This window comes from Seriola lalandi, unplaced genomic scaffold (genome assembly GCF_002814215.2).
Source record: "Seriola lalandi dorsalis isolate HSWRI2012SDOR001 ecotype SW California unplaced genomic scaffold, Sedor1 jcf7180002054270, whole genome shotgun sequence".
Taxonomy (NCBI): Eukaryota; Metazoa; Chordata; class Actinopteri; order Carangiformes; family Carangidae; genus Seriola; species Seriola lalandi.
Genome location: NW_019524823.1, coordinates 320,927 through 331,518, shown reverse-complemented (window position 1 = coordinate 331,518; position 10,592 = coordinate 320,927). Strand labels below are relative to the sequence as shown.

Sequence of the window (10,592 nt, the reverse complement as noted above, 5' to 3'; positions counted from 1 at the left end):
CCCCCCCCCCCCCCCCACGGACGGTTTGATTTTTGTGTTTGTGGAACTTTTATTTTTTTTTAAAGTTTATTTATATATTTTTCTGTCAGATAAATCAAACACTGCTGGAGCGACTCTGATGCCACTGTAATGAAAATCTGAAGAAAGATGGTTGTGGATCCGCCTGTTTGCTGCTCAGCCAGTGATAGAGGGAAAGACTGAGCCTGAGGGTGTGTGTGTGTGTGTGTGTGTTGCCACGTCTCACTGAGGAATATTGATCACAGACCTCCATCCACTCAGTAATGCCACTGAAAAATCACAGCCTCTCCTCAGGCACCATTCTAAGGATCTCTGAGTGTGTGTGTGTGTGTGTGTGTGTGTGTGTGTGTACATACATATAAGCCTGATAATTTGATTTGAACTGTTGAATTATCTGACTGATCTGACAAACACTGGGTTATCTATATCTACAGAATTAATGATGTTATTATATGACTGATTACTAATTAATTCTACACAATAAAATTCCCATCTCCTGCTCCCAGAGCCCAGAGTGAATCTTCAAAGTGTTTTTTTTTTTCAGTCTAAACAACCGTACCGAGCCGAAAGAGAATTAAACTAAAATTAAACAGATAGTAGATAATTGTTTATATTTTACTGCATTAATTACCTTTAACTAACACAAGGTGAAAATAACAATGAATTTATTCTGGGGCCAGAGAATGAACTGTATGGCCACTAAATTATACATTCAAACCCATTAATTTGCAATATGCAGTTTCTATTCTGCAAATACAAACCTGCAAAACAGCTTTGACATTTATTTATTTTGTTTTTTCTGGCCTCCAGTTTTAAACTGCCAAAAACATTATTATAAGAATTTTATTTCAAAGATTTCTGCTACACTTCAAAGTACAGAGACAGGTTTCTGCTCCCGCTCTGATACCGCTGCTGTAAACTCACCAGTGCCTCCTGCAGAATCAATATGTGTTTCTCTAATAGCTTATTACAGTGGATGGAGATTAATATGCTGTTAGAGTTGCTGATAATACAATCACTGATGTGCGCCACAAACACAGCAGGTTACTGGCTGCAACATCACAACAATAAAAACAATACATTTGTGACAGATTGAGATCATCATGAAGCTGAGGTGGGGAAACTATCCTCCAGTAAAATCATGCTGATGCCAGGAAAACAAAAAAAACAGCCAACCAAAATAAAAACTCATTACTGGAAGCTGGAACTCTACAGTCGGCTACAAGCATTTTGGTCAGAGCAGATGACCCAAAAGTATGCGACATATTGAAAAACGCATGGTTCGAGTAGATACTGGACGCAGTTCGTCTCTGGTCCTCCGGGAGCAGACACGCCCAAACACAAAACATGCCACTCAACAGCGACTTGTATCCGCAGAGATGAGCGGAGCCAAACGCAGCTGCAAGCGGCTCCGAGCATCGAGCACGAGAGCCTTCAGCTGCAGAGCCTCATCGCTCGTTCACAGCCTCCAGCCCGGCGAGAGAGCGAGCGGGCGGGCAGGCAGACGGTTCGGCCCCCCCCCCCGGCTCCCTTCGCCCGGAGCTCTTACCTGAAGCTGGCCGGGGAGTTCACCTGGATGTTGCGGCCAGAAGGCGGGCTGCCTTTCCTTTTCTCTCTGTCCGCCATGCCTCCCTGTTATCATTCCTCCATTGGCTCCGCTGCAGCCGCCCGGCAGAGACACCTGAGAAGTCCGGCGATGCTGCGATAGTGTGCTGCCTTTGGGGACTGTGGGGAAAATATAAACTCAGTTGAACTGTGCAAGAATTATGAAATTACATCGATAACTTGGGAAATGTGTCCTATTTTTGCCAATAACCAATACAACAACAGGCTCGATTACTGATTGTACTAAATAGTTAAGAGTATACGTTATATGTTTATTAGCCTAGCTTACAATAAAAGAGCCCGCTGAACATTTTAAATTGTAAAAAGTGTTTGATATTGCTATATATTTACCAGCAGGTCGTATAAATGTTTAAATGGCCAGCAGTGTTTGGGTGTAAACAGGTAGGCTATAACTGGCCGGCTATATGCACAAGGCACAGCCCGAAGCCTAATGTATTTGATTTATGGTTTACAATAAGTTTTGCCTGCCCACTGTTCCACCCACAGTTATTGGCATTCAGTTTTATTTTTTGTTTGTTTGTTACCAACTCAACTTACTTAATTGTAAAGGTACTTGAGTGGGGCACTCAGGTGTAGGAAACCATCCCTTACCTGTCTTCAGTCTAATAAAGATGATTGTGTAAATATGTGGAGCCCAACACTGAGATTTAATGATCATATTCAATATATTGTATTTTTCTAGATCCTCAGAGTCTTTTGTTGTTATTTTCCTTTTACAAATTAGTTAGCGGCCAAACATCCCCACCTCATGGGCAGACTGGGAAAGCTTCAACCTGGGGTTTGCTTACAACCCCAACAGACTTATTTGTAGCAACATCACCTCATTTCAACAATTACTAAACTGGTTTTAAGAAATGTTAGAATAACCAAACAGGAATAATGCCCAAGACTATAAAAAGGGGACTCGATTTCCAATGAGAAGTGATGGCACTGAACATCAAATAACAATGGCACTGCTTTTTAATCCCATCAATTATGTTTTAGTTCAGGTTTTATTAGTAGAATTTAGACTGAAACCACTGGTCTGCCCTACTTTGCATATTAGCACAAATTGCATATTTGATAAAAAAAAAAAGGAACAAAAAGAGACATAGCCTATTATCTCAGCTGTATCTGTCTGTTTTAACTCTCACAGCTGTGATTCTTAAGCTAAAAGCTAAGCTGAATGATTACATTTTTCTTAATAAAACGTCAGACTTTTATAAACTCATCATTACCTCCAAAAGTTGGAGTTTTACGAGGAGACCTTGAAGGCAGCAGGAGCTCCCACAGCAGAGAGGAGAGGGCTAGTAACTGGATGAAAAACACAGAGTAGAAAAACAGAGGTGGATAGTTGCTGGTGGATATAAACAGTCACTATGAGACTGGACTAATCTGAAATATCTGAGCCAGTATATTTATCAACTCTCTGTTACTGGTGCATGTAACACGTGTAATGTCTCCTGCGGGTCTACATACTGACAGTAGTTTATGAATCCATCAAAGCTCTCAGCTTCATCCTTACACTGTGAAACAAACACTACATTCACATTGGAGACAGTATGTTGACATGTCCATTAACTAGAACTGAGATCATTAAGGAGTCGTGTCAGACAGGAACCAGCAGAGGGCGACACTTTACACACAAACACAGCATGTTGTGTTTACAAATACAGGAAGTCTTGGAGAAGTGATGACACTGACATTATTAGAACAATATTTGTCTTGATTTCTGCTTTTTTTTTTTTCTACCAGTCTACATCCTGTTGGTCTTTTTTTTCCACCCGATCTGCTGTCATTCTTTTATCACTCTTTCTTACAGGTTCACTCCTCAGCCCCAGAGCCCCTCTCAAAGAAATGCCCAAGTAATTAAAAAGAAACATTAAATTAAATTAAAATTCTTCCATATAAACACAAAATTCTTCCATATAAACACGGCAACACATAAACAGCACAACCTTAATTTGTGAAGGTCCTAAACCTGTACATTCACACCGTAACAGCTTACTGTAATAGCTACAAATGCAGGACTGCTGCTAATACTTTGAGCGGCTCCTTCAGGGCCACCAAGGAAATGTTTTTGCATCAAAAGGTATAAGACAGCTGTGGAATCCATTTCCTTTGTTTCTGCACTCTGGCCAATCGTAGACATCTTTGCAACACTGCTGTGAAGGTAATATTTAATATAAATGGCATCAATGGTCTTCCTGATTACTTCGTCATCTACAGTCAGAAGGCAAGCTGGGAATAGGTATATTTTTTGACTGCACTTGAAGGCAACGTAAAGCAAAACAGGGATATGAGGGATTTGTTGAGCTGATGATAAATGATCAATTCTTGATGTCACTTATCACACATGATGACACATGTTTTTATGATTAACACATTAGTATTATTTGACCTTTGTGACATTTATTTGTTTTCAGAGCAATCACAAAATGCTACAATAAACAAATTTTTATTACAATTTTCACTTAAAGAACAATTTGTAAACTTCTGGTTATGTTTCATCTCAACCATTGAAGGTGAACATTTGGAGTCAGTCATCCTCATGGTGTTTCGTTTCTCACCTCTGAGGTTATTTTCATCAAACTCCTCGCTGCAAAGTGGGAACTGAAGTGAAAACAGGTTGTAATATAATTAAAAACAAACTCAAAACATATATTTTTTATATTTAAATAAATGTAATATATTTTTTCCCCTTTACCTTTTGGAAAGATCAGCTCTGTCCGTCGTGTATGGCCTCCCTGGCACACTAATTTCTCCTCCTTCACGCTGTTAAAAAAAAAGACAAAAATGGAAACATGGGACTGTGTTGTCTTTGCTTGAGACACAAGTCAATCTGAGTCAATCACATTTGTATTGCTGACAACAGAAACAAAAGATGTGACAATGAGAGCACTCAGTGACTATTTTAAAACACAAAACATCTAATAAGAAATCATAAATCAGACAGTTTTTATAATCTTATTTGTTAATACAACCACGCAACACTTACAGGTTGTATAGGTTAGTGTTGCTGAGCTCCTGCCAGTCCCTCCAGGTGAAGTAGTGTGGACAGCCTCGCTCTGGACAAGGAGTGTGCACCTGCTGAGTCAGTCCTGGCCACTGCCTCGACAGCACGAACAGCTTGGACATCACGGCCAAGATCAGATCCCACAACGGCCGAAACTCTGAGGAGAGAACAGGAACGGCTGTCTGCTCTGTAGCTGTGCACAGTGTTTGGTCTCATTATGAAAGAGCGATCATAGATTTAAAAAATAAATAACAATATTTTTTTTACCCTCATCCTTCTCAGGTCTCCTGCAGCGGATCTCTATGAACGGATCTCCAGCTTTATTCCTCTGTCTGACCAGAACCAGCCTGTTCCCACAGCAGAGGAGACTCTGCTCTCTGCCCGCCCAGTGAGTCGTGAACAAGGAGCACGTCTTGATGGTCACTCTGATGGTTACATACAGTACATAAAAGTAATTTACGGACATTTATTGCTCTAAACTAATTTAATTTGTATATTTCAAAGAGGAAACACACAGGTTAACTTTCATTTATATCATGTCTATTATTTAAGCTTATAAACTAAATATTCGATATTTGGATCAAGTACCTTGTGAAAAATAAGATGTGCCAGATTAACAGTTGCTATTTCAGTTTGTCAGATACATATTTAATCAACATTTGAATTAACATAAGTATGGGGTCGGACTCTGTATTGGCAGGTATACAGTATTAAAGGAACAAAAAATGTGATCCTTGCTAATTCAGCACATCTGTTAGGCTGCAAATAGCATTTTGATGAGTGACACTAAATGTCCACACTTCGCTGCTATTGATAACCATAATTTGTTTTTGTGCCCACACAGCAGATTCATGGCCTAAAATTATGCCCAATAACAATAAAACACATTAACAACATATAGGCTAAATCAAGAACATTCCTCATACCCATACTGATGGGTATAATAACAATAATCTCATTATTATGGATTTCAGCTATAACTGTAATTATTAACTGTGATACAGAAAATGTCCAATGAGGAAACATGTCAGGAGCTTTTTCTACCTGTGGAAGAAGCCGTGAGGAATCTCGGGCAGGAAGTAGATGTGAACACTGAGGTCGTCTCGCTTGTCCTCGCCCCACTTGTGGCACACTATGCGGTCGTCCTTCAGGTACATGGGGAAGAGACAGGCGCCATCTGGATCTCTTTTGGCCTCCCTGCCTGACTCCCACTGCTTCACACCGGAGATGGACTCTAGAGCATGGGGGTTCAGGGGGCTTCCGACAAGAGTGGGGAGGCAGACTTCAAAATACTGCAGCAGGGTGAGTATCACACCTTCCTCCCTCTTGGTTCCCACCACCTCTCTGATCAAGTCGTCATCGTCCACAAACAGTTTCTCTAACTCTTTGCGGACCAAGATTCGCATGGCTGCATTGTGTAGGGTCCCTCTGCACCTCAGGTCATCCACCCAGGTGAACTTTTGTTTCACCAGAGCCCCCTCCTGCATGAGAAGGTCTCTGGAGACCCCCTCCAGATGCTGCACCAGGTCATGTCTCACAATGCCCTGTGTTTAGAGAAAGCGGCAGGAAGGGCAAAAATGGATGAAAAGAGTTTAGCTGCTCTTATGACAACTGACACCGCACTGCAGTCCTTGTCTCTGCGAACTCTACTGTTATCCATGTGGAGGGCTGCAGACAGACCGCCTCTGTGACACATACTGTCTCTAACGACTAAGCTGGAGGTTCTGTGAAAATGTAAATGGGAATTAAGACACAATGGGCATTAACAGAACAACAATCAAGACGAAAAGCAAATGCTGACCTTGAAAATTGAGATGAGGAACGAAGGCTTGATAAACACTCTGTCACTTAGCACATCGATGTCCTCGTACCAAACGATCATCCCAATCCGGTGCAGATACCGCAAGAGGAATCGCAAGATGGACTGGAGACTGTCTCTGCTCAGGTTAACATGGTTTAGAATGAAATCGTTCAGTTCGTCAATCAGAACAATACCTAATATGGAAAACAGAACACATTTTAATTAAGATGTAAAGTCTTAATCTTAGTTTTCTTTAAATACGCAGTTGATGGAGTTACTTACCATGCTGGGGAACTTGTTCTAAAGCAACAAGTGTGTAAATAGCTTGTTCCACTTCTTCATAGCTTTTTGGTAAGATACTCTCAGAACACAGAAACACACTTTCCGACTGAATGCACATCAAAATATGACTTCTGAGTTTTGCAATATCCTCAATCTTTGTGCAGTCAAGAGTCAAGAGATCAAGAACCTGAAAGGAAGGTTAAGAGCATCTGTGAAAGGCTCTATAGGCAAGACAAGAAAAGTTCATTTAGACCGTAGCACAACTGAGGGGGGTTCCTAATGCTTTTCTTGAAATTAATTATTTTAATTATTAAAATAGAAGATTTTAAGAGCATTTATTTACATGGCAATATTGTAAAATTAATGTATCAGTACACATGGAACTAAACTATATCTAAAAACAAATTTAGAGGCAAAAAAGTGATATATTATACAAAAGTAAGACCTTTAGAACAACATAATATATATCCATCAATTCATCATTACCTTCAAATTGTATTCCAAAAGACAATCCAGCTCATCCACCTGGTCTGCAAAGAGAGAGGGGTCTGTGTTTTCTTCCAGGTTTTTTTTCTGGTGTTTTAAAACCATCCTCCGGTTTTCCAGCATGGTTTTGACCTTCTCCTCGATGTCCGTCTTCTTCTCCATCACCTCCTCCTGGTCTCTGCACTGGTCGCAGTGTGTTCCCACCAGCAGGACCACCGAGTCTGGCACACGCAACTGGATGTTGTTTATCCAGAACCACAGTTTGTCTTTGAAGGATTGCGGGTTCTCAATGCTGTAACTGGTTGGAAATGAAAATCAGACAATTTTCTCAGCGTCTCATTTCAAAATCCTAAAAAGATAAACCAGTGTGCACATTAGTGGTTGTTACTTGTGCAAATAAAATGACTCCACAGGTTAAAAAAAAAAACAAACACTGTTTGTCTTCCACTTCACCCAATAAGCTTTGCATTTCAAGAAGCTCAGTAATGATTGGGCAGGGTTCAACATATGATCCTAGCATTACAGAGTCAAACGCCAAAAAGACTGGGAACCAGTGACTTTATAGATTATAGATTTATCAAAATCTTAATACTTGCTCACCTGGATAAATCAACAGTAAGGATGACGAGGGCTCGTGATGTGATGAAGACATGGTGCGTCAGGTAGTACTCCTCCTGCCCTGCAAAGTCCCAGAAAAAGAAACGGACTTTTTGGGTGTACAGTTGACTGATCTCAATTCCCTCGGTCCGGTCCTTTACTGCCACCACCACGGGCTTCCCTTCTCTCAGGCTGCGGCACAGTGTGGACTTCCCCGCCATGGAGGATCCCAGGAACATGGTCTTGACCGTCCAGGCACTGCATGTGTTTGGGTTCTCCTCAATTTGACGGAAGTAGCTCTGGATGTCCTCGACCCCTCCAGCACAGACCTCCTCTGGTGGGCACCTCAGCGGGTTGGCTTTGGCCTCACACACAGTCAGCTCGCAGTTACTGGCCTGGAAGAGCTGGAATGGGAGCTCGGTCAGTCGGTTCCTTTCAACAAAAAGCTCCTTCAATTTCGGGAGACCGATCAGTGGTTCGATGTTTTGCAGGCAGTTCCTGGAAAGGTCCAGATAAGTGATGCTGGTGCACTGGTTTATATCTGAAGGAAGCTTGGCCAAGCGATTGGTGCTGAGTTTTACAAACTTTAGCATTTTTAAATGGGGGAAGATTCCCTCTGGAATGACTCTGATGTTGTTCTGGTTCATGTAGAGTATCTCCAGTTTGTCCAGGTAGCACATTTCCTGAGAAAACTCCATTATCTTGTTCCTGGAGAGATTAAGCTCCATCAGGTGGGTGAATCTTGAGATGCCAATGACCCGTTTCAGTTTGTTCCTCTGCAAATCCACACTCCTAGCATGTGTCAGCAGATCCCGAGGAAGAGACTTCAGTTTCTGTCCTGACAGGTCCCACTCTTCCCAACTTTTTGCTGTGTTGTGAATGAATACATTTACAGTATATTTAAGACATGGGCATTATGTCAAAAAAGCAGGTTTACTGAGTTGCCTGGAGAACCTCACAACATAAAAGCAGGCACAGCTATTTCTATGTCCATGCTCTAGGTTTAGGGGGTCTTGAGAGTTTCACTGAGCAAAAGTTAGATAACTTAGTAAACCTGTTGCCTTCAAAAGAACGAAGGTTACAATAATGTATAGGATGAGGTTAACAAGGGGACACTAGTTCAACATAAACACCATAACCAGAGTTTGATCAAAAACAGGATGCAGCACTATTGTTAGTCATCATCACTACTGGATGACTCGTTAGCTTTTAGAAGTGGAACTCCCTCCAGTGGACTGTTCCTGAAACCAGCAACAGACACAACTCACTACTGAATTGTACAATGAGCATGTGCTGCAGCCGCTTAGCTTAGAAAGAAGCATTAATGAATATGGTCAGTGACCACAAATCTTTACACTGAACAGAGCGAAACAAGTGATTCATGATTTGCAACTGAAAATCTCAAAATAGGATATTAAATGTAAAAGAGAGCATTTTCGTAGGTTCATCCTATTATTTATAAATATATAATTTATACTTATAAAAAACTCAATGGTGTTTGTTTTGGTATTTGAGTTTAGCCTGTTCCCCATAAAACTACCTTAATATTGTTATATAAACTGTTTGTTTTTTTTTTTTTTTAAAAGGCATAATACCTCATTGGAAGTTACTTACCTCAACTGTGTCGATGGTAGACAAGTATTATGGAACATTATACTGGTATCTCTCAATATAATATTTCTGTACCAAACAGATATGTCAACATTCCCAACAGAAATCACAGACCTCAAACAATATTTGAAGTGCATGTTAGGTTGCTTACCACTTATACAGGCCATTTTCTTTACAGATCTTTGTGTTTTCTTGATGGGTGATATCCTCAGGAAGTGTACCGAGAGTGAAACAGACCAGTTACTTTATGATCGATGCAAACTACTGGCTCCCACTGCAGGCATGAGGAACTGGAATATGCAAACTCAGAGTACTTCCCATTTTATTTTATGTCACAATTTGGAACAAAGAAATAAGAAAAAGCACCCTTTTCTTACTTAATTTTGAGATAAACAACTTATTATTTGTAGTGAATGAAACTCTGCAAACTCAGTGTCATAGTGTCGTTCTTGATACTACCACCAGATGGTGCCTAAGTGCTGTACACTCTGGCTTCACTGCACCATGCACATTCACTGTGCTTCTTATTGTCTCACTCTGTCTTTATGTTGCAGGTTTGGACCAAATTACAACATGTGTGGTTAAGTTCAAAAGTTTTGACCCTTCTTTGATTTTACTTTAACAGTCTTAGTGCTAGAAATACAATCCATATTCCATGCACACACAACCCAATAATTGCTCTAGTATGAGCCTACTCAACCTTTTCTTACTGATTATTCTGCTTTCCACTTCATTTTGCAGCCTGTGCGCTGAAACTATTATCTGAGCTGTTTGGCAATAGTGGGTTTCCCACCACAGCTCCTCAACTGTGCTGAGCAGCAAGGCCGAGTGGGGAGTGACAAGTCACCTCTGGCTGACCTGCTGCACAGTCACTTTCAATTACATCAAGATTGTGATGTGGCTTGTCACATCATTGTCCGGGCGAAAAATAAAAAATAAATTGCTTATCTGCTTCAAATGAGTGTTACCTCTACATATGATAAAGGGAGCGGAATGGGTGACAGTTAACAATTCAATAAGTGACAATGATGAATAAGTGATTATTCAGGGAAAAGATGTCACATAGTATTTTTTCAAAGGAAGGAAACTTTATTTCTTGCTTATAGTGTAAGGTACACGTAACATAAGAAATGGCCATGCAGCCAGCCGGCGAGCTGTATACCCTAAGCTGCCTCT

General features: G+C 40.8%; 2 protein-coding genes across 2 annotated transcripts in view; both read right to left on the bottom strand.

Moving 5' to 3' along the window:
• Window positions 1–1,698, bottom strand: part of mapk8ip1b (mitogen-activated protein kinase 8 interacting protein 1b) — a 48,904-nt gene extending 47,206 nt beyond the window's left edge. The window contains exon 1 of the mRNA XM_023405286.2: window positions 1,568–1,698. Coding sequence (XP_023261054.1) covers window positions 1,568–1,644 — 77 coding nt within the window. The 5' untranslated portion in view covers window positions 1,645–1,698. The remainder of the gene's footprint in view (window positions 1–1,567) is intronic.
• A 2,317-nt stretch (window positions 1,699–4,015) lies between these two features.
• LOC111654320 (malignant fibrous histiocytoma-amplified sequence 1 homolog) lies at window positions 4,016–9,672 on the bottom strand. Its single transcript, XM_087173691.1, has 10 exons — window positions 9,568–9,672; window positions 7,809–8,673; window positions 7,209–7,506; window positions 6,723–6,909; window positions 6,441–6,634; window positions 5,684–6,183; window positions 4,907–5,064; window positions 4,622–4,796; window positions 4,331–4,398; window positions 4,016–4,236 (listed from the first exon to the last, which is right to left on the bottom strand). Exons 1-10 carry the CDS (start codon window positions 9,581–9,583, stop codon window positions 4,211–4,213), a joined length of 2,487 nt encoding a protein of 828 aa, XP_087029817.1. The 5' UTR covers window positions 9,584–9,672; the 3' UTR covers window positions 4,016–4,210.
• Between the last annotated feature and the right edge of the window lie 920 nt (window positions 9,673–10,592).

Bases quoted from the DNA above. Each gene is read 5' to 3' on its own strand.
- LOC111654320 (XM_087173691.1), bottom strand. The intron at 7,507-7,808 runs GTGAGCAAGTAT...ATTTCCAACCAG, and splicing joins CTTACTGTTGATTTATCCAG to TTACAGCATTGAGAACCCGC. The intron at 6,635-6,722 runs GTAAGTAACTCC...TTTCCATATTAG, and splicing joins AGAACAAGTTCCCCAGCATG to GTATTGTTCTGATTGACGAA.